The 26,191-nt window shown below is 38.8% G+C and overlaps 1 protein-coding gene across 14 annotated transcripts in view; it reads left to right on the top strand.

Moving 5' to 3' along the window:
• Positions 1 to 26,191, top strand: part of LOC116463573 (C-Jun-amino-terminal kinase-interacting protein 4) — a 165,472-nt gene that overhangs the window by 61,181 nt on the left and 78,100 nt on the right. For 9 of the 14 annotated variants that reach the window (XM_032146753.2, XM_032146751.2, XM_058434731.1 and 6 more), the window contains 3 exons: positions 6,459 to 6,529; positions 15,718 to 15,812; positions 21,563 to 21,713. In XM_032146753.2, coding sequence (XP_032002644.1) covers positions 6,459 to 6,529; positions 15,718 to 15,812; positions 21,563 to 21,713 — 317 coding nt within the window. Of the gene's footprint in view, positions 1 to 6,458; positions 6,530 to 15,717; positions 15,813 to 16,148; positions 16,687 to 21,562; positions 21,714 to 26,191 lie in introns of those variants that run through there. The other 5 variants (XM_058434732.1, XM_058434733.1, XM_032146757.2 and 2 more) reach the window with 5 other exon arrangements.

Below are 26,191 nucleotides of genomic sequence, written 5' to 3'. Positions count from 1 at the left end.
TTATGAAAATAACAGGCATAAACTATGGTAATCTAGACAATGGAATATTAGTCAGTGCTAAAAAGAAATAAACTGTTTGTCCAGGAAAAGACGTGGAGTAGGTTGTGTGTGGTGGCTCACGCCTGTAATCCTAGCACTTTGAGAGGCGGAGGCAGGTGAATCTCCTGAGGTCAGGAGTTCGAGACCAGCCTGGCCAACATGGCGAAACCCTGTGTCTACTAAAATACAAAAATTAGCCAGGTATGGTGGTGGGTGCCTGTAGTCCCAGCTACTCGGAAAGCTGAGGCATGAGAATTGCTCGAACCTGGCAGGCGGAGGTTGCAGTGAGCTGAGATCACACCACTACACTCCAGCCTGGGTGAAAGAGCAAGACTCTGTCTCAAAAACAAACAAAAAAAAGATATGGAGTAACCTCAAATGCATATTACCAAGTGAAAGAAGCCAATCTGAAAAGGCTAGGTACTGTATGATTCCAACTATGTGACATTCTGGAAAAGGCAAAACTATGGAGACAGTAAAAAGATCATTGATTGCCAAGGTTTGGGAGATGGTAGGGAGGGATGAATAGGTGGAGCACAGAGGATTTTTAAGGCAGTGAACTTATTTTGTTTGATACTGTAATGGTGGCACAGGTCATATTTTCGTCAAAAGCTGTAGAGTATACAACACCAAGAGTGTACCCTAATGTAGTTGATATACTTTGGGTGATAAGCATGTGTCAGTGTAGGTTTATTGATTGTAAAAAGTATGCCACTCTGATTCTAGATGTTGATGGTAGGGGAGGTTGCTTGTGTAGGGGGGCTGCAAATACATGGAAATTCTCTGTACTTTCATTCAATTTTGCTGTGACCCTAAAACAGCTCTAAAAATAAAGTCTATTAAAAAAATTAACAAAAGGGACAAGTCATCTGTAACTCCAGGTAGTTTGCAGGTGCTAAATGCCCTTTTTCTGTGATAAATGGTTGCTATTAAATAAAAAAATATAGGTATGTATGTATATTATTTATATGAGATTAGTAAATATAACCATTTCACCTTTTGAAAGAGATGGTTAGAGAATGGATTGATAGTTTATCAGATGTTATTTTTGAGGTGAAAGTAAGACTGTGTTGCCAAATGGAAGTAAATTTAGCAAAAAGTAACCCTGATGGGTTAGAAAGCTGTGAATGGAGGCTGAAGGAATTAATGATAGAAATAATTCAAAATGCTTAAGAAGAACAAAATGATTACTAGAACTTTAAGGAATTTTTATGGATGAACCTAAGCTTATGTGAACAATGGTCATATTCATGTAGATAAATATTGGAAATCTCCCAAAATTAGTGGTATATTGTGTTATATGTCTCCTTCCCACAAGCCTTTTTTTTTTTTTTTTTTTTGGAGACAGAGTTTTGCTCTTGTTGCCCAGACTGGAGTGCAATGTTGTGTTCTCAGCTCACTGCAACCTCCACCTCCTGGGTTCAAGTGATTCTCCTGCCTCAGCCTTCCGAGTAGCTAGGACACAGGTGTGCACCCCCATGCCCAGCTAATTTTCGTATTATTAATAGAGAGGTTTCACCATGTTGGCCAGGCTGGCCTGGAACTCCTGACCTCAGGTGATCTGCTCGCCTTGGCCTCCCACAGTGCTGAGATTACAGGTTTGAGCCACCGCTCCTGGCCTAATCTCACTATTAAGTGGTGTACATTTGACACAAAGCAGTGCAAACAGAAATTGATTAGGAAGCTGGCATAAAATCAGTCAGGACCTGACTTTGTTTTGTGGCATTATAATGTTTTGTTCTGTAAGGTATACACCCAGCTCTCTGACCAAGTCAGTTGACAAACACCTTACATAAAAGCTTCTCTCGGCGGGGCGCCTGTAATCCTAGCACTTTGGGAGGCCGAGGTGGGTGGATCACGAGGTCAGGAGATCGAGACCATCCTGACCAACATGATGAAACCCCCTCTCTACTAAAAATACAAAAATTAGCTGGGTGTGGTGGTGCACGCCTATAGTCCCAGCTACTCAGGGAGGCTGAGGCAGGAGAATCGCCTCAACCAGGGAGGTGGAGGTTGCAGTGAGCCGAGATCGTGCCATTGCACTCCAGCCTGGTGACAGAGCGAGACTCTGTCTCAAGGAAAAAAAAAAAAAAAAGAAAAAAAAAAAGGCTTCTCTCTGAGGTTTGCTTAATGGTATAAGTCAGCTAGGGCTGCCATAACAAAATATTACAGATTGGGTGGCTACAATAGCAGAAATTTATTTCTCACAGTCTGGAGGCTGGAAATCTGAGATCCATGGTACAAGCAGATTTGGTTTCTCCTGAGGCCTTTCTCCTTGGCTTGCAGGTGGCTGCTTTACCTCTGTGTCCTAATATGGCCTTTTGCCTATCTCGTGCTGTTATAAGGATACCAGCCCTGTTGGATCAGGGCCCCACCCTAATGACCTCATTCAACCTTAATTACCTACCTTCTTCTGCCTTTTTTTTTTTTTTTTTAAAAAGTCAGAGTCCCGCTCTGTCACCGAGGCTGGAGTGCAATCTCAGCTCACGGCAACCTCCATCTCCCAGATTCAAGTGATCCTCCTGCCTCAGCCTCCCAAGTAGCTGAGCTTACTGCTATTTGCCGTGACACCTGGCTAAGTTTTGTATTTTTAGTAGAAACAGGGTTTCACCATGTTGGCCAGGCTGGTCTCGGACTCCTGCCCAGGTAATCCACCTGCCTCGGCCTCCCAAAGTGCTGGGATTACAGGTGTGAGCCACCTCACCTGGCCCTTAATTATCTTCTTAAAGGCATAACTTATCCCCCAAATGCAGTCATTTTGGGAGGTAGAGCTTCAGCCTATGAATTTGGAGGGTGAGGGGGCACAATTCAGTCCATAACAGGTCAGGAGATAAGAGTTCTCTGTGGGGATGGGGAGCAAAGAGTGTTGTGAGTTGACAATCAGATCCAGAAAAGTCTTACAGACCATCGTAAGAATTTTTTTTTCCTTTTAAAAATGAGATCGGAAGCTTTGAAGTTTTGAGCAGTTAGTCACTCGTTGATTCCATCTCTATTTTGAGAATGTAGAGAACAAAGGCTAAGTAGAGAAACTAGTCAGGACACCAGGATTATTATTGTAATAACCTAAGCAAGAGATGATGTCTTGGGTCAAGGTGAGAGTGATGAAGGTGGTAAAAGTGGTGAGATTCTGGTGTTTTGTTTGTTTGTTTTTTGAGATGGAGTCACACTCTGTTGCCAGGCTGGAGTTGCAATGGCGCAATCTTGGCTCACTGCAACCTCCGCTCCTGGGTTCAAGCGATTCTCCTGCCTCAGCCTCCCAAGTAACTGGAATTACAGGCATGCACCACCACGCCCAGCTAGTTTTTGTATTTTTAGTAGAGATGAGTTTTCACCATGTTGGCCAGGCTGTTCTCGAACTTCTGACCTTGTGATCCGCCCACCTCGGCTCTCAAAGTGCTGGGATTACAGGTGTGAGCCACCACATTTTCTTTATCCAGTCTGTTCGGTAACATTTTTGTTCTGTCCCTGAGAATGCTAAAGTCAGAGCAATAAAGCTTGTTTGTTATGGTTCTGAGTAATTTGTTTAAATCCCATGCTACATGTTGAACTCATAGCCGTTGTAGGATAACATACGGAAGAATGAGTATTCAAGCAAAGGAAAGTGCCTGTGTGAATGGATGCACATTGTGTTTGAACTGAGGTGGGCTGGGGCTATACAGACATAAATACATTAGATCACTAACTCCTCCCCAGAGGTAACTACTATCCTGACTTCTAACATTTCAGATTAGTTTTGTGATATGTCTTTGAATTTTTATTCTTTTGTTTCTGCTTCTTTCCTTCAACATCATATTTGTACTATTGGTCCTTGATGTTGTGTGTGGCAATAATTTGTTTATTCACATTGTACAGTATTCCAGTACATGAATATTTATCCATTCTACTCTTGATGGACAGTTGGGTTGTTTTCAGATTGTGCTTCTTTGAACATTGTTTTAAATACCTTTGGGTAGACACATATATAGGCTTTCTAGCAATGACATTGTTTTGTCATAGGGTTGCAAACGTTCAACTTAATTAAATCTTGCCAAACAGTTCTTAAATTGGGCATACCAAGTTACGGTGTATGAAACCATACACCACAGTTTATGAAAGTTCCAGTAGTTCCACATCCATACTGGCACTTGGTGTGTTGTGTTTTTCGTTGTAGCCATTCAGAAGCATGGTGGTGTTGCATTTTGGTTTTAATGTGCATCTCCCTGACTTGGGTACACATTTTGTTTGGCAGTTTGATGCCTTTGTGTCAAAGTATCTGTGAATGGGTTGTTTCTGTAAGAACAGAGGAGTTTTTTGTTTGAAGCATACTCCCCTCTGCCCAAAGTGAAGTCTTAAAGTAAACTCCAATATACAAAACAGATTAAAAGGAGTATTTGCTGAGAAGCAGTATAGCATGGTAATTAAGAACATAGATTTTGGAGCCAGATTCTGATAGGAATCCTTGCTTTGCCATTTTCTATCTGTGTGACTTTGGGCAAGTTACTTAGCTCCTATTTGCTTCAGTTTCCTCATCTCTACCATGGATGTAATAATAATACTTTGGTCATAAGGTTAATGTTAGGCTCAAATAAGTTAGTTTATATGCAGTTCTTAGGACTGTATGGTACCTAATAAGCACTTGATATTGTTGGCTGCTATTAGTAGTGGTGGTGTTGGTGATACAAATTTATTTATGAATTTATATAAGCTGACAAGAATAATAAGGGTCTGCTATTGAGCACAAATTTGAAATCGAGGATTATGAATGATAGTTGGATTTTATTTTAGCCTCAGCATCCAATTCTTGTTTTTGTTGCACATTATCAAGAAAATAATGATTCAAAGAGATGAACAATTGAAAATAGATATGGTTTTTCCAGTAGTCTCAGAATTCCTTTAAGCTTTTAATCAGTTTAAATGACAAGAAGTAGTAGAAAATGTTTATTTTGAAATTATTAAATATGCATAATTTGCTTGGATTTCCTGTTTTTAAATAAAAATCATAGAATTAAATTTTATTAAAAAATTAATTTATGGTTGTAGCATCTATTATTTTATCATGACACATCTGCATAATAAATTTGCTTATTATCGCTTTCAGCCACAGGATAAGATGAGCAGCAGATGTACTCAACACTTGCGTGGCATGATAAAATGTGCTCCGTGGGTACTGTAGTGTGTGTTTGCTCTCTGGTGCAAATGTAATGAGCCAACGACACATAGGCTTGAATTAGAAACAAATCAAAACAAAGACAGCTACAGTTTTCCTAATCACATATTTTCAAGATATTTAAACAGATTATGGCAAGTAAAGGTATACAAACCCAAAATGAATTTTCTGGGCAGCACAAGGTATGTTTTGTTTGGTGTCTGGTGTGTTAATACTAGGAGGCATATAAAACATTCATTTATCTGCTGTCAGAGTATTAGTTCATACTAGTTCCTTCTACAGCTGTCCTCCACGGTCACCAGTTGTAGATTACACACCGCCTTGCCTGTTGGCAGCCAGCGACCCTTAAACCCAGGGAACATTTTCAACTATGCTCAGGCTTTCCAACAGACTAAACGAGTACCTTGACAAACTCCTCTAGCACCAGCTTTATTTCTCCCCAGACTGTCTCCCACTGCTCCTTAGCCAAGTATGGGCTCCTCCAGTCTGGCCAGTCTCCCCTCTGCCTCACCACCACCCTCTGCCTCACCACTGGCATGGTTTTGTGTTCCCTTCTCTGTAGTAACAGTGTCAGGAATGCTCTCATTACCATCTGTCTTGAGTACTGTAATTTCTTCCTTTGTGGTTCTGTGTGGACACCACCTCCTCCCTGAATCATTCCTCTTTGCTATCAGTTATTCTTTCCTGTGGAATCCTGTCCTGACATTCTGTATCTCAGGATCTATTAATAAAACTTTTTTTTTTTAATATCCTAAAGTTGTACACTGTGAGCACTACCTCAAGTCAGTGCCACTCACAAAACCCATCAGCAGAGGGAGCTAAATAAAAGAAGATGAGTCCCTGAAATTGAGGAGACCTGAAGCAGGAAAAGTACTTATAAACAATCAACTTTCACAAACTGCCAGTGCTAAAGAGCTTGAGTAGTGTTGGAAATACATTATTTGGGCCCCAATCCCAGTTTAAAACTTTGATGAGGTGATTTGTGTTTTTGAAAGAGTTAATTCTATATCATGTTAAAAAAAAAAACTGTTTAGGGGGATGACCTGATAAATATAGGAATATTAGAGAACCAATCTAATGTATTCCCCTCATCTGAAAGTTTTCATTATTGAGGATGATGAAATGAGGTCACTGCTTTGTGAAGACTTGCATATGGAACACTGAGTCTGAAAGTTGCTAAGGATTATGGATAGCCCATTCTGAGTTTAAACATGTACTTTTTCAAGTAAATTTCTTATTTTGTTTTGATCAAGTGTATGTATCTTAATTTCAGTTAGCAGACTTGAAGAAAGAGAAGCAGAACTGAAGAAGGAATATAATGCATTACATCAAAGACACACTGAGGTGGGTTTCTAGGTTTTTCATTACCATGCTATTATTGAGACAAAGAAATGAACCTTAGAAAAAATGTCTTAATTTTTCTTTGAAAATCAGAATTTTTTTAAAAAGAACAATTCTTGGGGATTCTTTCAAGAAAACATTAAATTTCACGTGGCATTTACCTAGTTACCAAATGTCAACTTTCCTTGGAATTAGCTTTCATGGGGTGAATTAGTATGCTACAGAATAATTTAGTTATTTAAGGCAGCTATAGTACTTCTCTCCTTGGCTGGCTAAGCAAAAACCTATGTGCACATAATGAAGTTTCTGTGATGCTAAGATGAGAGAACTGATTTTTTTTTTTATGAGTTTGGAAATTATGGATTGGTAAGTTATTGGTAAAGGGTCTCTACATTTATTATCCATTGTAAAGGACTTATTTGCATTAAGCTCATAACAAATAATATAAGCACAAATTATAATGTGTTAAAATAACCCAAAAATAGGTTTTTTGCATGACTTTTCAGTATTTTTTAACAGTTCCAGCACACAGTCTCCTCAAAGGAAATTAGAAAATGTACTTGAGGGTTTTTTAAGCTTTTTATGATTCCCTGTCAGCCTTTCATGTTGCTTTTGTTTCTGTTATCTTAATGTGAAAATTATTTTTGTATGTCATGGTCAGTCTGGGGTTCACATACCCAAATAAATACAATTTTTATAGTTTTATGCAATATTTGTTACATGAAAAAAATAATTCCTCTCTCTTTCCCCTTGCTAGTCCTGTATTTCCCATGATACATATGGTTCCAGTCTTAGCTCGTTTTTTTGTTTTGTTTTGTTTTGTTTTTTTCTCCCTAGTTTGTGTGATCTCTTATCCTGCGTCTGGTAGAAACTATGTTGTTGTTTTTCTTTAGAGGAGTATAAAAACCTTTATAATCTATAATCATAAAACAATTTAAAATCATGTTTTGGAGAATATCCACACAGATTGTATTCTGTGTACAGTAAGCATATTAATGCTACAAAGATTGTATTTACATTATTATATTGTAGCTATATTCTGTTGTTGCTTGTGTGTGTGTGCGTGTGTGTGTGTGTGTGTGAGAGAGAGAGAGAGAGAGAGTCTTGCTCTGTTGCCCAAGCTGTAGTGCAGTGGCGTGATCTCGGCTTACTGCAACCTCCCACTTCCTGGGTTCAAGCGATTCTCGTCCCTCAGCCTCCCAAGTAGCTGGGATTATAGGTGTGTGCTACCATACCCGGCTAACTTTTGTATTTTTAATATAGTAGAGACAAGGTTTCTCCATGTTGGCCAGGCTGGTCTTGAGCTCCTGACCTCAGGCAATCCACCCATCTCGGCCTCCCAAAGTGCTGGCATTACAGGTGTGAGCCAGTGTGCCCGGATGTTGCTGTTTATTTATTTATTTATTTAAAAAATGTTTTAATACTAGCCATTGCTTTTAAGGAACAGAAAACCCCACCGCACATTGCATTTGAATCATGTGGTTAGCACTTTCTTGGGGTAGGGTGTAGAATTTTTCCCTGTTAGCCTTGACACGTGAGATTTGATTATTACAGTCTTAGCTTAATAACCATACCCAAAGCATGAAGTATCACAGAATTGACATCCAGTAGTAGATGGAAAGGATGGTCCATGAAGGGCTGGAACCATAGAGCTCAGGGAAGACAGGAGCAGGTTATACAGCAGCTTTTTCAGTGTGTAAAAAATACCCACATTTGGCCAGGTGCGGTGGCTCACGCCTGTAATCCCAGCACTTTGGGAGGCCGAGGCGGGTGGATCATGAGGTCAGGAGATTGAGACCATCCTGGCTAACACAGTGAAACCCCGTCTCTACTAAAAATACAAAAAATTAGCCAGACGTCGTGGCGGGAGCCTGTAGTCCCAGCTACTCGGGAGACTGAGGCAGGAGAATGGTGTGAACCTGGGAGGCAGAGCTTGCAGTGAGCCGAGATCGCACCACTGCACTCTAGCCTGGGCAACAGAGCAAGACTCCGTCTCAAAAAAAAAAAAAAACCCCACATTTTGGCTGGGAGCAGTGGCTCATGCCTGTAAGGCCAGCACTTTGGGAGGCCAAGGTGAGCGGATCACTTGAGCCCAGGAGTTTGAGACCAGCCTGGGCAACATGGTGAAACCCTGACCCTACCAAAAAAATATATACAAAAATAGCCAGGCATGGTGGCCTGCGCCTGTAGTCCCAGCTATTCGGAGGCTGAAGTGGGAGGATCACTTGAGCCCAGGAGGTAGGGGATACAGTGAGCCAATATTGTGCCACTGCACTCCAGCCTGGGCAACAGACCCTGTCTCCAAAAAAAAAAAAAAGCCCTCACATTTTAATGACATTTATTAGACATTAAGGTTTAATTTTAGTGGATATTAAGATTTAATGACATTGGTGGATATTAAGATATTAAGGTTGCTGAAAGGCCTATTACTGATTTTCACATCATTCATTGCAATGCCTAAACAATGTACTCTATGTACTGTTTGCTTAAGTAGTACTTATTAAAGCCGATAATTATAAATACATATGTTTTATATATATATATATATATATTTATATATATTTTTAAATTAGGGTCTCACTCTGTTTCCCAGGCTGGAGTGCAGTGGCGCAGTCATAGCGCACTGCAGCCTCAACCTCCTGGGCTCAAGCAGTCCTCCCACCTCAGCTTCCCAGGTAGCTGGGACCACACACATGCATGCCAATTTTTTTTTTTTTTTGAGATGGAGTCTTGTTCTGTCGCCCAGGCTGGAGTGCAGTGGCGTGATCTCAGCTCACTGCAACCTCCGCCTCCTGGGTTCAAGCGATTCTCCTGCCTCAGCCTCCTGAGTAGCTGGGATTACAGGAGCACGCCACCAGGCCTGGCTAATTTTTGTATTTTTAGTAGAGGCGGGGTTTTCCCATGTTGGTCAGGCTGGTCTCAAACTTCTGACCTCATGATCCATCTGCCTTGGCCTCCCAAAGTGCTGGGATTACAGGCGTGAGCCACCGCTCCTGGCCAGTGCACGCCAATTTTTAAAATATTTATTTATTTTTATTTTTTGTAGAGATAAGGTCTCACTATGTTGCCCAGGCTGGTCTGGAACTCCTGGGCTCAAGTGATCTCCTACCTTGGCCTCCCAAAGTGCTGGGATTATATAGGTGTGCACCACTGTATCCATTATAATTTATAAATTTATAATTTATAATTTTATAAATATATATTGGGGGAAGTAATTGATAGTGATAAATAATAAACAATGCTTTTGTTTTTAAAATGAAGCTCTAATCTTTTTTAATAATTTAAAATTATTTAATTATGATATATTTAAGTATAAAATATAAAATATATACTTTTTTTTTTTTTGAGATGGGGTCTTGCTCTGTCGCCCAGGCTGGAGTGATCTTGGCTCACTGCAGCCTCTGCCTCACAGGTTCAAGTAATTCTCCCACCTCAGCCTCCCAAGTAGCTGGGATTACAGGAGTGCACCACCACACTCGGCTAATTTTTGCATTTTTCATAGAGATGGGATTTCACCATGTTGGCCAGCCTGATCTCGAACTCCTGACCTCAGGTCATCCACCCACCTTGGCCTCCCAAAGTGCTGGGATTACAGGCGTGAGCTACCATGCCTGGCCTAAAATATATACATTCTAGAAAAATAACTGTAAAGTGAAATTTCATATTTTTTCCATATATTTAATAAAGGTGAAGATATGCTTCTATAAAAAAGCCTGACATACTAATTTTAAATGAAAACATATACTTTTTTTGTCTATTTCTATTCCTTGAGGAAAAGATAGTCTAGGAAGAAAAAAAGATCTCAGGAAAAATTGTAGTTACCAAGTCGGAGAGCTAGGTCTGTCCAGTAACCAAGGCAGATTTCCTACGCCACCCAAAAGCTCTTTTCATAGATCTCCTCCCTCAGTTATGAGCAGCTTCTATCCTCTGACCTGATAGGCTCCCTATGTTTTGTTTTGCCTCAAGGAAGGAAGGTTTATGTAACATAGATAGGGCTGCTTTGAAATATGGGTCTGTTCTGCTCTAGCCCACAATTTTTTCTGTTTATACATCTGTTCTAGAGATGTCATTCAATTAGCAATTATAAATAGCTATCTAAAGCCAAAGAACTAGGCGCCCTTAAAACATAAACTCTGAAAACATTCAGGGAAAGGAAGCCTGAAGGGGTTTAACCTTAACCTTTTCACTATTATTTCCAAAGAAGATAATGTCTTTTAATGGTTGTTTAGCACTTTTATGAAACACATTCATTGTTGCTTAAGGGAAACCTACTGTGGCTTTTTTAAAATTTGATTTAAGAATAACTATTCTTAAATTTAAATAGTCAACTATTCTTAAATCAAATTTTTGTATACATTACTGAATTTGCTTAAAAGAAGACATGCCTTAAAGAGGGCAGTGGAAGAAATATAAAGGACAATTTTGAAGCACTCGGGCCCACATGCGTATGCTAATTACCAAAAACTTTAGTCCTTTGGAATCTTGGGAGAGCCTCACATCAGGGAGTGTTTGAATGCATTCTCCTTTTATCCTCTGACCAAATTCTCATCCATTCCCATTTTACAGATTGAGGTTTAGAAAGAGTCTATAAAATGATTTGCCCCAAATTCTAGGCTAGTTAGTGACTAGATTTGAAGCCAGGTTTCTCAGATTCTATTGCCTGGATTTTTTTTTAAGAGGGAATCTCGTTCTGTTGCCCAGGCTGGAGTGCAGTGGTGTGATCTCGGCCCACTGCAACCTCCGCCTCCAGGGTTCATGTGATTCTCCCACCTCAGCCTCCTGAATAGCTGGGACTATAGGCTCATGCCACCACGCTTGGCTACTTTTTGTATTTTTAGTAGAGACTGGGTTTCACCATGTTCTCCAGGCTGGTCTTAAACTCCTGGCCTCAAGTGATCTGCCCGTCCCGGCCTTCCAAAGTGCTGGGATTACATGTGTGAGCCACAGCACCCAGTCTGCCCGAACTTTTAATAACACTAACACCTTGCCCGGGTGCGATGGCTCACGCCTGTTATCCCAGCACTTTGGGAGCCGAGGTGGGGGGATTATCTGAGATCAGGAGTTTGAGACCAGCCTGGCCAACATGGTGAAACCCCATCTCTGCTAAAAATACAAAAATTAGCTGGGCATGGTGGCAGGCACCTGTAATCCCAGCTACTTGGGAGGCTGAGTCAGGAGAATCGCTTGAACCCAGGAGGCGGAGGTTGCAGTGAGCTGAGATCGTGCCACTGCACTCCAGCCTGGGTGACAGAGCAAGACTCCGTCACAAAACAAAAACAAAAACACACTAACACCTTTAGTTCCACTAGACATTTTTCTTTTCCCTCCCTCCCTCCCTTCTTTTTTTTTTATTTTTAAATTCTCTTTCTTCCTTTCTTTTCTTTCTTTCCTTCCTTCCCTGTCTATTCCTTTCCTTTCCTCCCTCCCTTCCTTCTTTCCTTTCTTCCTTCCTCTCTTTTTCTCTCTCTCTTCAGTTGTTTATTGCTGAATTGACTTCTGAATGTGTGAATTAATATGCATACCTGAGAAAATTGAGAATTGCAGTTCTGAGACCAGAAGCAATGGACCTGGTGGACCCAGGAATAGATTATCTGAAGCATGTCCTATTTTACTTTCTCAGTTCTCTTTTCTGTCTAACAACACTGGTGCTCCCTCCCACACACTTTTTTTTTTAACCTGAGTGATACTGTGAGGCCTTATTAATATTTAAATTTTTATGTATAATTTTTTTCTACTTTTTTGTGTGTTTATAGACTATAGTGCATATCATTTTATTCCAGACATCAGGAAATGCTTTAGGGTATGGGATTTTCTTGAGGGTATGAGGAAGAAAGGACAATGGGCTCATTGCCTGCTCAGAGAATTAAGTACAAAGGCAGGTAAGGCCTGAGTCCTGTAATTTTTTTTTTTTTGCGATCTCGGCTCACTGCAAGCTCCGCCTTCTGGGTTCACGCCATTCTCCTGCCTCAGCCTCTCCGAGTAGCTGGGACTACAGGCGCCCACCACCACGCCTGGCTAATTTTTTTTGTATTTTTAGTAGAGACGGGGTTTCACCGTGGTCTCGATCTCCTGACCTCGTGATCCGCCCGCCTCGGCCTCCCAAAGTGCTGGGATTACAAGCGTGAGCCACCGCGCCCGGCCCGAGTCCTGTAATTCTTAAGAACTCAGATGACTGAGTCAGGCAGGCCAGAGTTCTGGCCCCAAAGCTAGTGATAACTTGAAAAGTTAGTCATTGACCAGACAATCAACTTGGATAGAGTTTACCTATGAAATCATGATATGGTGAGGATTAAATGGAGAAAAAATGGCTGTAACTGCACTGACTGACATATAATTGGTGCTCAATAAATAATAGCTGCCATTTTGTTGTTATTGTTCTCTCTTTTCTTTTCCCTCTCCAGTCATTTTTGGTTGTCAGTTCTTTCCTTTAAAGTGCTAGTTTGGTTGAGTTAGAATTGATTTCATTATATAGATAATTTTGGAATGTCAGAATACTATATCTGTAATTACATTGGACTAGTCATTAAAAGAAAGTTCAGAATAAGATAATAGAGAATCAATCTGTAGAATGGCTATTGGGGGAGAACTATCTTTGCATTTTGCTTGTCATTCTTTTTCTATATTGAGTTCATAGATTACTATAAAGCAATCTGGGGTAAGTTTGTTTTCTTCATCTGAATGCTTAAAGAAACTTAGGTCCTCCATTTGAACAAATCAATCCCATACATACAATTACTTTACTATCCAGTGTATATAAGAATTCATGACTGGGCGCCATGGCTCACACCTGTAATCCCAACACTTTGGGAGGCCGAGGCGGGTGGATCACTTGAGGTCAGGAGTTCGAGACCAGCCTGGCCAACATGGTAAAACCCCGTCTCTACTAAAAATACAGAAATTAGCTGGGTGTGGTGGCGGGTACCTGTAGTACCCAGCTACTTGGGAGGCAGAATCGCTTGAATGTGGGAGGCAGAGATTGCAATAAGCCAAGATCGCGCCAGTGTACTCCAGCCTGGGTGACAGAGTGAGACTCATGGCTCACTGCAGCTTTGACCTCCCTGGCTCAAACGATCCTCCCGCCTCAGCCTCCCAAGTAGCTGGTACCACAGACGCATCCCAAAATGCCCAGCTAATTTTTAAAAATTTTTTTGTAGAGACAGGGTCTCCCTGTGTTGCTCAGGTTGGTCTCAAACTCCTGGGCTCAAGCAGTCCTCCCACCTCAGCCTCCCAAAGTGCTGGGATTACAGGCATTAGCTACTGCACCTGACCTCTTTTATTTTTAAAGTGTTTTTTTTTTTGCGGGGTCTCGTTCTGTTGCCCAGGCTGGAGTGCAGTGGCATGATCATAGCTCACTGCAGCTTTGAACTCCTGGCTCCAAGCAGTTCTCCCACTTCTGCCTCCTGAGCAGTAGGGACTACAGGCGAGTGCCTGCTAGTTGTTGTATTTTTTTTTCTAGAGCCGGTGTCTTGCTATGTTGCCCAGGCTGATCCCAAATTCCTGGCCTCAAGCAATCCTCCTACCTCCCAAAGTGCTGGGATTACAGGCATGAGCCACTACAAAGCCTTAATTTAGGCCTTCTAAAACCTTTTGAAAATTTAAATTGAGATTGATTAAGCCTGACAGTCACTTTGTTATATTAGTTTCAGTTTGATTTTTGTTCCTGAAAATTCTTCCTGACACAAGGAATCTCATTATTTCTGACTTGCTGATAGATGAAAGGTGTATTTCCCCAAAACTGTTTAGTAAATGGTGGTAAAATCTATAAATTTAAAATAAAAAGTGTGTCAGTTAAAAATTTTTAAGATACTATATTCATGTGATTCTGTTTTCATTCTTTGTGGATAACATTTGTTGTTTGGACTAGTCTTCATTGGGGAACAGTCTGGTTAATTTGTTTTATTTCATGCATCAGAGTTCAGCTTTTTGTTTATTTGATGATAAATAACATCTTAAAATTAACTTACATTTCCTAATATTTGTACATGCCAAATAAAATTTCTACAACAAAAGCATGCTTTGTAAAGTGAATTTAAACTTTTAAAAAATTTTATTTGGTTACTTAATATGCTGCAGTGCGTATTTTAAGTTATAGAGAGATTGAAATGCATCTTAATACAGCTAAAGTTTAGTGACTTCCAAAGCTATTCTATGTACAGTGTTAAGAATTCAAGTCATATTCCTTAGGAATGGTGAGAAGGGACATTAAAAAAAAAAAGAATTCAAGTAATATTCCCAAGAAAGACATCAACCTTTGCTTGCCTCTTAATATTTACACCCTTTAAATACTAACACACTATTTCTTGTTTTTTTAAATTAATTTTTTTCTTATTCATATCATGTTAGTATCTCTAGCAAAGGCCTTTTGATTTTATGTCTTAATTCCAAATTTAGGCTTTTTAAAAGTGAAACTATATATTATCAAGAATCAAATAGGACATTAGAAGTTCTTGGCAGTTTATGTACTTTATATTCTTGAAGTTTTTACTTTCATATTCAGCTTGTCTATCATATGATTCCTTATCTAAGACTCAAAAAGTATTCTAATTTTTTTCATTTGTATTAATTTGCTGCTGTTATAATAGATGATTATACTAAGTAATGATACCAGTAACAGTGAAAGGAGAAAGTATTTTAACATTCTTTCAACTAAATATACAGAAAGAAGAAACTTGTCTTGGTATTAAATTAATTAAATTGAAAGTTATCTTTATTCTGTTAATTCCTTTTAAAATGGAAGAAATCAGCACATAAGGATATGGTTTCTTCAGAAGTTTCACCTTAATTTCTTTGTTGTGTCTCATTTTAGTGAATGGGTTTCTCAAATGCCATCTATTATTTTTAACCGATGGTCTTTTATGACTTCTTTCCCAGTGTCTGTTTACTAATTTGTGTTCTTTATGTCAATATTATTTTAATAGCATCACATATTGTAAAAAAAAGTGGGTTTTTTTTTTGCCATCCTAAGCAAGATATTAGCTACTTCTGTGTACACCAGCATCCTTAAATGTAAGTATTTGCATATTACTTTCCATTAAAATTGTTTTCATTCCTTAATACTCTCTTACTTAGAATTGAGTAGTCTGATAAATAAGAAAATTGTACCAAAATGTTTTCCTTGTTATAACACTATGATTTTATTCCAGGTATTATTAGTCTTAATTATTGTGTATTTTTTTCTTTCTTTAAAATAGATGATCCATAATTATATGGAACACTTAGAAAGAACAAAACTTCATCAGCTCTCAGGGAGTGATCAACTAGAATCCACAGCTCATAGTAGAATTAGGTAAGCTTTGTTATATATTTTGCCTTGAGAAAAAGTAAAATAAATAATATGTTTGTTTCTGTTTTTCTCTGTTCTTTAATCCTGGAACAATAGTTAGGCTGATTCAAAAAGCTCTCCACTGTGGTTGGAATGCTGCAGGAGAGAATAGCACAGAAAAGTAGAAACGGTTTTTACCATTAAAAAGATAAATTATGAGCCATCCATATAAGCGGCACATTGAGTATTTAGATTGTTTTCTGATACTTGATGGAGATTATACTAGGTTTAAAATTTTGTAATTTGTGGGAATGCTGAAATTTTTTTTTTCTCCCGTGTAATTGGTTTGAAGTCCTTTTTGTTACAGAGAGGCATGTTTGAAAGGGTTAGCTAGCCATCTGTTTGATGTAGGAGTGTGAATAAATTATGTAGATCTTCAGGCATTGTAGCCAATGAGCTAAGCCAGGACTCTTAGTGGAGGGGAAAATAGTTAATAGGCTGGCTGTCGCTTGGGGTTGCTGCATAAATGCTAGGAGCAGCAGCTCTATGGTTATGAGGTGGGGAGAACGGAATGACGTCATCGCTTGGGAGCTGCTGCAGGATGGAGTGGAAAGCTGCTGCCGATGGCATTGTTTTTGTGGCAGCAAGCTGAATGACAGATCCTCACTACAAAGATACCCCTTTGGCCCCCGTGTAGGCCTCCTGGTTCGGGTGTTTCACCATGCCAGCACAGCGCCATGAGTCCTGGATGCATGCTGCTGTTTGTGTTTGGCTTTGTTGGCGGGGCGGTGGTCATTAATTCTGCTATCTTAGTATCTCTCTCTGTTTTGCTGCTTGTGCACTTTTCTATTTCTACCGGTGTGCCAGCTCTGACGCAGAACCTACCAAGGATACTCAGGTACTCCCGTCTCTCTTAGAAGCCCCTGCTTAGCTGGTTTTTCTTAAATTTTTAGCTCCACGGGTCTGCTTTGTAACCATTTCTGTTGCAGATTGAAACAATGGAAAATGGCCTGAAGCTAGGATTTTTGATTCTAATTTATAGTAATTTATAGACCATCAGTTAGGATTATAGCTTTATGTTTAGAAACCACTAACTAAAGAAAAGGATTTTCATATTGTACTTACACACAAGTACAAGGTCAGTGTGGTCTTGTTTTAAGCAGAATGTTCAAAGTAAAAGGAGAGCAAGAGTAGAGCACCGGCTCCAAGTTTATACAACCTCTGCATTTAGCTTCTGAGCATTTAGGGACAAATATCTTTTATGCTTGGACTTGCAGTCAGATACAGGCCGTAAGTTTATTTTGTTTTAATTATCCTTTGAATGATAGAGGTTCAGGTATCATTTTTGTAATTTTTGATAATAGCTCATGGGAACTGACAATTTAAATATTTTCCTCCTAAAACAAAATATGTTTTAAAGTGAAAAAATGTAAGACTTTTAGGTTAAGGAATGGCTTTTTTCCCCATTATTTACGCATCAAAGTTGTGAAAGCTTTACAAAGCCTATTCACTATTGTTTTGTCAGATGTTGCCCTTTCTTTTCTTTGTAGTCTTGGGTGACAAATATCCATGCCTGCTTGTGGGGGTAGTCATTAATCTCTGTAGCTTTACTGTTGCTCACTCTACTTACACCCTGTAAGAGCCATCTTCTGTATTTTAGAGGCTGAAGGTTGTGGTTTCTTTTGTTTTCTAAACCATCAGACTAGCACTCTCTGATTTGTTCAGGTTTCTGTTTTGTGCATGGTTTTAAATGAAAGTTCATAGTATATAGTTTTTATTTATTATTTAAATGTTTATAAAATATTTAAACCCCGATCGTAGATTTAGATAGATTAAGAAGAATTAAAGTAGTAACTTCCCTCAATGTGTTTCTTTTTATTCATAGGTCAGTTCAAGTTTAATATTAGTTGAAAGCCCAGAAATTAAATTTCATCGATGATTTAAAACTAGATACTTGGTCTTTTATTTTCTTTCCTGATTTATAAAAATTGGGAATAATCTTACTACTTGTATATATATTAGTACATAAAATATTTGTGTACGTGTATCTGTGTATTTAGGCTTTGAAGAAATTAAAAGTAACTGAACTTAAGAATATGTAGAATATTAAAATAAGACTAATATTAAGGGAATGTCTTGGGTTTAGGCTTCATTTGAGAGGGCAGTGCCGTGAGCTGCTGTGTGGCGCCTGCAAGTGGGTACAACAAGGCTTTGGAGTTGAACTGCCTGGGTGCAAATGCTCTATTGCATGTGACTGTAGGAGCTTTGGCAAGTTGCTTAATCTCTCTGCCTGAGTTTTCTCTCCTGATGGGACTTACCCATTAAAAATCAAGTGATTTTATTATTTTGTATTTAATTATAGTTGTAAGATATATGATAAATTACTCAAGTAAATACTTTTCATAGTTACTTATATGTGTCCATTTTTAGCAGAAATTGTTTTAGCTACAGCTAACATACCTTATAATTAAAATTTTAAAGTTCTTTACCACAAAAATTGCTACTGATCTGATTAAATAAAGATATCAAAGTCTTCGATATTAAGATTAAATTGTCAAAAAGTTGGTAGTTCCAAGTAGGAAGTTCCAAGGAAAGCAAAGCGCTTGGAGTTGAACAGTACTGGCTTTGAATCCAAACTCTGCCAATTACTAGTGCCTAAAATCTCTGAGCATCACTTTTTCTACTCTGAAAATTGGAAAAATAATCCCCGTTTCTTGATAAGGATTAAATGAGATAATGTAAATAAGTCATCTAGCTCAGTACTCACCACGTGGTGAGTGTTCGACAAATGTACTTTTTCTTTTATCTGCCTTTATATATAAAGTAGATTTTACTAATTGGTTGTATCAAATGTGAATATAGCCAAAAAGCTGTTCCAAAAATGTAGTTGTAAAATTATTTATATACATAAGCTAACATTTAATAACCAACTCAAAAATGGATATATGGAAGTAGGGCAATTAAGAAAAAAGAATTCTGATAGTTGGTGATAGCTTTGTTTTCTAGACAAGTAATAGCAGATGTTTCGGTCTGCGGGTGTAAATCTGCCACTTGATAGTTTTCCACGTGTATCTCATTTTTTTCTTTCTGTGAGTTTGAAGCATTTAATGCATACCAACATAGTACCGGACTAATGTTTACCTTTCAGGGTTTCTTTTCAAAAGTAGGATTCTCATGAACTTGCCTAATTATGCGTCCTTCTCTCCCTTACCCCAACTATATGTAATTTATAAGTAAAATAAGGGGAGGAGTATGTAGTGATTATTTTTTCAGAGTTGGAACATTGTAACCTCTAGAGCATCATTGACCCACTTGACAGATAGCTGTCAGTCCCTGAAGAGATGTCCCCTCCCTGTAGAGTAGTTTCTGAATGATTGATACAAGCAAATTAAAAAGGTGGGAATTCTACTTGCAATTTGGGTTGTAGATTTTGTTGACTGTTGATTGTAGATTTTGTCAACTGATTTTGTTTACTTTTTGGAAAGTAAAATTTGGATTCATAGAAGACTCCTTCCCCCAATAGTTTAAACTTTTTCAATATTTGATATGTGTGAAAATGAATGTGTTGTCATTCATATAGGATAATAATTCTAATGACTGGCTTATATTTTGATTTCTGTTAGTGTGAGGGAGTCTTATGAAGTCCATATATCATCTTCCTGGTTGTCTTTGCATTTTGAGTTAGAGAGCTTTCCGTTATATTCAGTCATTAAATTCCCAGTCACCTTTTGCTTAACTCATTAAGGTATGTTAGAAAATAAATAAAAGTCAGCTAGTAGCTCTTAGTCTTCTTGGATTTTCAGTTCACAAAGTATGGGGGGAAAACATCAGATTGACAATTTTTTATTTTGTCCAGAATGAATATGAAAAGGAAATCTAGCTACTTATCACTGTCACTATCATTTAATGAAAGAAAGGGCATTTTAAAATCAAAGAAGAAGAAAATATGTAGTTTAAAATAAGGGTCAGTCATTTTCAAGAAAGAACAGGGTTCTATAGTATATGGGAATGTATATGTGTACAATATGTACTATATTATGTATGCACTAAGGAAATAATAAACAGTGCCTCTTTTTTCATGGACTTATTATAAAAACTTTGTTGCTGAACAGCATTTGGGAATAACTGGTGTAAACATGAGAGCTGACTAGTCACTTTAATTTTTGTCATTTGGTTGTCCCAGCAGCTCATAGTCGCAAACTTAGATTTGGTATTAAAATTTACCCTCTTGGCCAGGTGTGGTGGCCCACACTTGTAATCCCAGCGTTTTGGGAGGCCGAAGCAGGCAGATCACGTGAGGTCAGGAGTTCAAGACCAGCCTGGCCAACATGGCAAAACCTCGTCTCTACTAAAAATACAAAAATTAGCCAGACGTGGTGGTACATGCCTGTAATCCTAGCTACTCGGGAGGCTGAGGCAGGAGAATTGCTTGAACCCGGGAGGCAGAGCTTTCAGTGAGCCGAGATCGTCCCACTGTACTCCAGTCTGGGCGACACAGCAAGACTCAAACAAACAAACAAACAAAAACTACCCTCTTATTGTACTGCCTTCCTGCTTTTGAATTTTCCCCCTCAATCAAAGTTCTGTTTTTAAATTTTATTTCCTTGTGCATACAACTTTGACTAAATGTAATCTCTCAACCCCTTTGCTTCACCTCATTTTTAAGAAGGCATTGGGACAGTTTTACTAGTCCTTTTAGATTGTTAGGAATGGAAGAACACACCCTTTGTATTAAGTGAAGACACATTTCAAAAATGGCTGAAGTTTCTTGGAATAAAAATGAACTACAGAATTAAAGACTTACTTAGCAAAACTGAAATTTCCCCACTTTTATTAATAACCTCATTGTTTCTATTCTAACTTACATTCTTATCAGTAGAGATATGAATTCCAGGAGGCACCAAACCTTTAGTGTCTCATTTCTTTCTGGTTTCTGCACTTTTGAGTTAATGACCCAGGATGACCGGTTAGTAGGCTTGTTTCCACCCTCTAAAAGCTCTTCGATTTGGAATCTTCTGTGCATCAACAAAGGATGTGTTTCTCGTTGAAATTGTTAGTGTTAAAATTGTAACTCTTGTTCATTGAAACTTCTCACGAAGCATTGGAAATTCAGTAATCTTTTATAGAATTATTTGGCCTTCTTATTTGGAAGAAACTGACAATGGTTTTCTCATATGTACTGTGCTTGAAAGGAACTCATATAGTGGTTCTGTAGAAAAACAGCTTTCCTACTTGGGTGGTGGGGAGAAAGATATTTTGAGTTCTTTTCATCATTTAATAGGTAACCCTGATTTAGATAATATATTGGTTTTCCTCTAGGCAGGAAAGGCATACCCTGAAGAAGCTTCAGTAAGCATCCAGGGATTAGCAAGAGGATTTGGGAAGTCTAGAAATGGGTTGGACTCACTTCCAAAGAAGGAGGTTGCAAGTTCCCTAGGAGTAAGCTACGTATGGTTAAAAACTCAGCAGCAGCTCTTCTCCAGACCACACTAGGCCACTGACTGCTTCTTGGGCAAGGAACTCATCAGTAACTTTTAAGATTTCCTTAACCCTTCTTACCACTTTTCTTGATTTCTTGAGGCTAATTTCCGGAGGCTAACTAAACTGAGACTGTCCTTCCTCTTTGGTAAGTCTGTTTTATTCAGATGGGCAGACAGTGTCATTTTTGAGTGACGGTTGTGAAACAGTGACAGTCCAGGCTTATTACTTATAGTCATGGCAAATAAAAAGTCAAAATAAATGAATGCCGAATTTTTTCTCCCCTCTTCAAATAGAAAAGAACGTCCTATATCATTAGGAATTTTCCCATTACCTGCTGGAGATGGAATGCTTACACCTGATGCCCAGAAAGGAGGAGAGACCCCTGGATCTGAGCAGTGGAAATTTCAGGAATTAAGTCAACCACGTTCTCATACCAGCCTGAAGGTAAGCTTTATGCTGCTGAAATTGTGTCAGTTTATATTTCATTAACTTTCTTATCCTAATTGAAGTGCTAGATGACCACAGTATAGTAGAATGTAATCATTTGTATACATTTAGTTTGTAAAATTGGTTTTTTAAATTGGAAATGAGCTCTTCCCAAAGAGTGTGTTTTTTACTATTTTATTTCAAATTGTATAGGAAAAAAAGTGAAGCATTATGTCATCTTGATTAGTATACTAATGACAAAAATTAATTTCTATTTGATTTAGGCTGTGTGAGTTTAGAGTAGGGTGACTAGTGAACCTAATCATATTAGAATTGAAAATCGCTATTACCAGAAAGTCTTGGTTCATGTTAGAGGCTTTCCAGTTTAGTAGGGTTTCACTTATAGAAAAACAAAACAAAACAAACACACTGTTCCTTCTTTAAAACCACTTCATAGCGTAGTCTACAAAAATGCATGATGTTTAGCTACAAAGGCCTGGTGTAAATTAATTATAGATATGTTCTTGACCAAGCACTTGTCATCGAATAAGTGATAAATATAAACAATAATATGTGCTGAGTGGATATGAGCTAATAATTAACTTTTAAGAATATTTGAAGTTCTGTATATTTTAAAATGAAATATTCATAATATTAACGATAAAAGATCTTTTGTTACCTTATGAAATCTACTCATCACGAAACAGGCCACCTGCAATGAATAGAAATGAGTTACATGTATCTTATTTCCTTTTCCTGCTTTATTTTCCTCCTTAATACTTATCATGGTCTAAGCATGTAAAGATAGCTCTTAACAATGCTTCTAAAATACTGTCATTTACTGTATTTAGTTGCCTCTAGACTCTTCCCTAAGAACATAAATTCTATGAGGTTTATTTACTGCTGTATCCGCCTAGCACTTGGAAAAGTGCCTAGCACATTATAGGTACTCAGAACATGTTTGTTGAGTGAATGATTTGTTTTAGATGTTAGAAAGAATCTTTGGGGTCAATATAAGTGGTCTTTCTCTCAACTCTAGAATGTAGAGGCATTCAGAATCATTCTATTGACCTTTGAAATGTGCTCAAAACAGTAAGCAGTCGATAAATATTTGATAGGTTTTCTCCCACTGAAAAGCATTTTTAACAACAGGGGTTACCTTACCTTTTCTCCCTTCTCACTCAATTTGTTCGAAGCTAATAGTGCTCAGTATTAGCCCACAGTGATGTTACCGGGCAACTCTCTCTCTCTCTTTTTTTTTTTTTTTTTTTTTTTTGAGGCAGAGTCTTGCTGTGTCGCTCAGGCTGGAGTGCAGTGGCGAGATCTCGGTTCACTGCGACCTTGGCTCACTGCAACCTCCTCCTGGGTTCAAGCAATTCTCCTGTCTCAGCCTCCCAAGTAGCTGGGATTACAGCACCCACCACCACATCTGGCTAATTTTTGTATTTTTAGTAGAGACGGTGTTTCACCATGTTGGTCAGGCTGATCTCGAACTCCTGACCTCAGGTGATCCACCCGCCTCAGCCTCCCAAAGTGCTGGAATGACAAGCGTGAGCCACTGCGCCTGGCTGCAACTCTTTCTTTACTCCTATACCACAGTGGGTCTTTTAGCCTTCCTGTAGGTTTAATAGATTTTCCAAAACACTTATCTCTCAATTGCCTACTTGCTATGTCTGCTTTCCCAAAACAAAATTAAGTAGGAGGGATACTTCTGTACAAAAAAAAGTATCCCATATGGTAACTATATTTTAATACTACCCAAAAGTGCGCCTTAAGAGATTATTATAATTCTCTTTATTTTTTAATCCACTGATAGGTTATGCCAGAACTTTACTGACAAGTTATAAACCGATTAACAAATTATTAACAAATTATTAGTATAGACTTAAGCAGAGGAGTTTCTCGTGTCCTCCCTTGAGGAGGACTTGCTTAGTATAAGGCAGGTACTTGCCAGAGAGTTTCTAAAACAAAACCGTGTCTCTCTCTACTTGTTCTGGAACTGGAGCCACTGAATGAGATAAAGACTCAGTGGATAAGGATTTCCAGGAATGGGGTGGTGCTTACAAAATGGCAAAAGTCTAGTTTGTAAATCATATTACTAGTTGGGATGTACAGTATTTTATTTTTCACCTAAGCCCTTGTCGTTCACTAGATAACTTTCTACTTTACCAGGGCTGGAAGTCAGGGGTTTAGGATTCACTTGTGGGCTATGCCACAGGTATGTCACATGCCCTGTCATTTTGGTTTCTGTGTATAACAGGAATTGGACTAGACTCTAATTTAAAATATCATTTCCCCTGAGATTGGGGATGACCTAGCCATCTTAGGGCATGTTTTGACTTCATTATGAAAAAATGGAAGGTGTAAATTTATAATTAACATTAGTGTTTCTACCACAATTTTTCTGTGAATAAGGTTAAGGTGAAAATGTCCTGTGAGAGAACGACAGAAAACTTTGTGGCAGAAGAGCAGCAGATAAGGGGATTTGCCAGTGATTGTAAAGTTATGGCCCTTCTTTGTTGGTGTATTACAAATTTCTCACTGTGAGAGACCTGTGGTGAGTGAGGTTTTAAATAATCTAATAGATTTTCTAAGAATGATGCACCTAGAAAAATGTGCAAGTTCTTAAAAAGAAATATTTGTACATATTCTTGATTCATCACAATCTCATGGAGATCGACAAACAAGTCATGGAGATCGACAAACAAATAAATGAAATAATATAACTTCAAGTATTGTTAAAGAAAGGTAAGCTAAAGAGTAATTAGTAAGGATGGGTACTCATTTTAGGGTATGAGAGAAAGCCTCTGGAAGATGACTTGCATCCTGACATGGGGATGTGCAGGTGCATGGAAAGGTCTGGAGGAGTATGTGTTGAGGAAGATGAGATGGCAGTTGTGAAGGCCCTGACGTGGGGAAGCACTTCAGCATGTTCAAGTGGTGGTTTTCTCTTCATCACACTCAGACTTTCAGTCCTACCTACTGCACCAACATGCCTTCTGTCAAGGGGGCCAAAAGAATCCATCGTTCCAAATATAATGGAAAATTCTCAGTCCTCATCTTACCTTTTAGTAGCATTTATATATTTGAATATATTCAGCTTCTTGAAATACTTCCTTCAGTTTGCTTCCATGATTCCCCGTGGCAAACACACACTGATTTTCTTCACCATTCCTTCTCCATTGCTGGTTTCTCTTCTGCTTTTGGACCTCTAAATGTTGGGGTACTCGTCACCCCTTCTTTTTACTTAATCTGGGTAGATCAAATTCCATGTCTGCAAATGCCATCTATGCATCAGTGCTCACAAACTTGAATCTACAACGCATATCCCTTCCCTGGACTCTAGACCTCTGCATCTAATTGCTTTTCTTTATAGTTTCCTCACATATATATGCTTTACCTTGCCTAGATTACCACCAGTAAAAATACCCTAATTCAAGGCCAGTCCAAATACCACAGTTTACATGTAGTCTCAGTAACACTCTAGAGACTAACACCCTGTTGATTGTCCTCAAATCGAGTTTAGAGATCAGTTCAAGAAGAAAGCAGAGGAGTTTTGTATTGCTTCATTAACAGGAATTTCGTACCGGGGACTTCTAGTGAAATTGATAAAAAGAAACTCCTTATATTAAATTATCAAAGCTGTTGTGTTAAAGAGCGTATTATAAAAGTGCTATAGGCTGGACGAGTGGCTCGTGCCTGTAGTCTGAGTAATTTGGGAGGCCAAGGCAGGAGGATCGCTTGAGTCCAGGAGTTCAAAACCAGCTTGGGCAACATAGTGGGACTCCATCTCTTTTCCTTTTTTTAAAAAAAATGTTTTTGTTTTTTTTAAAATAGCTTCGTCCCCCAGGCTGGAGTGCAATGGTGCAATCTCGGCTCACTGCAACCTCCACCTCCCGGGTTCAAGTGATTCTCCTGCCTCAGCCTTCCAAGCAGCTGGGATTGTAGACGTGCACCACCACGCTTGGCTAATTTTTGTATTTTTAGTAGAGATGAGGTTTTGCCATGTTGGCCAGGCTCTTGACCTCAAGTGATCCGCCTGCCTCAGCCTCCCAAAGTCCTGGGACTACAGGCATGAGCCACCGCGCCCGGCCTATTTTTTATGTATTTTTAAAATTTATTCCTCCAATGTCAAGCGACTCTGTCTCTACAAAATACTTAAAAATCAGCTGGGCATGGTGGTGTGCGCCTCTAGTTGCTGCTACTCAGGCGGCACAGGCAGGAGGATCAACTTGAGCCTGGGAGGCTGAGGCTATAGTGAGCCATGATCATGCCACTGCACTCCAGCCTGGGTGACAGAGTAAGTCCTCGTCTCAAGAAAAATAATGAATAATAATAGTAATAATCATGGGCTAGGGCTGAGAATGGACAAAATGTTAAGGTGAGACAGTTAATCTTACTGAATTATATTTACAAAGAAGCTACAAATAAGGAATTGGAAAACAAAAGGCCAAGTATAACCAAGACAGTCCTGAAGAACGATAAGTACAAGAACT

The sequence above is a fragment of the Hylobates moloch genome, unplaced genomic scaffold (assembly GCF_009828535.3).
Source record: "Hylobates moloch isolate HMO894 unplaced genomic scaffold, HMol_V3 SCAFFOLD_42, whole genome shotgun sequence".
Lineage (NCBI taxonomy): Eukaryota > Metazoa > Chordata > Mammalia > Primates > Hylobatidae > Hylobates > Hylobates moloch.
Note: the sequence above shows the minus strand (reverse complement) of the source record. Positions and strands in the feature narration are given on the sequence as shown.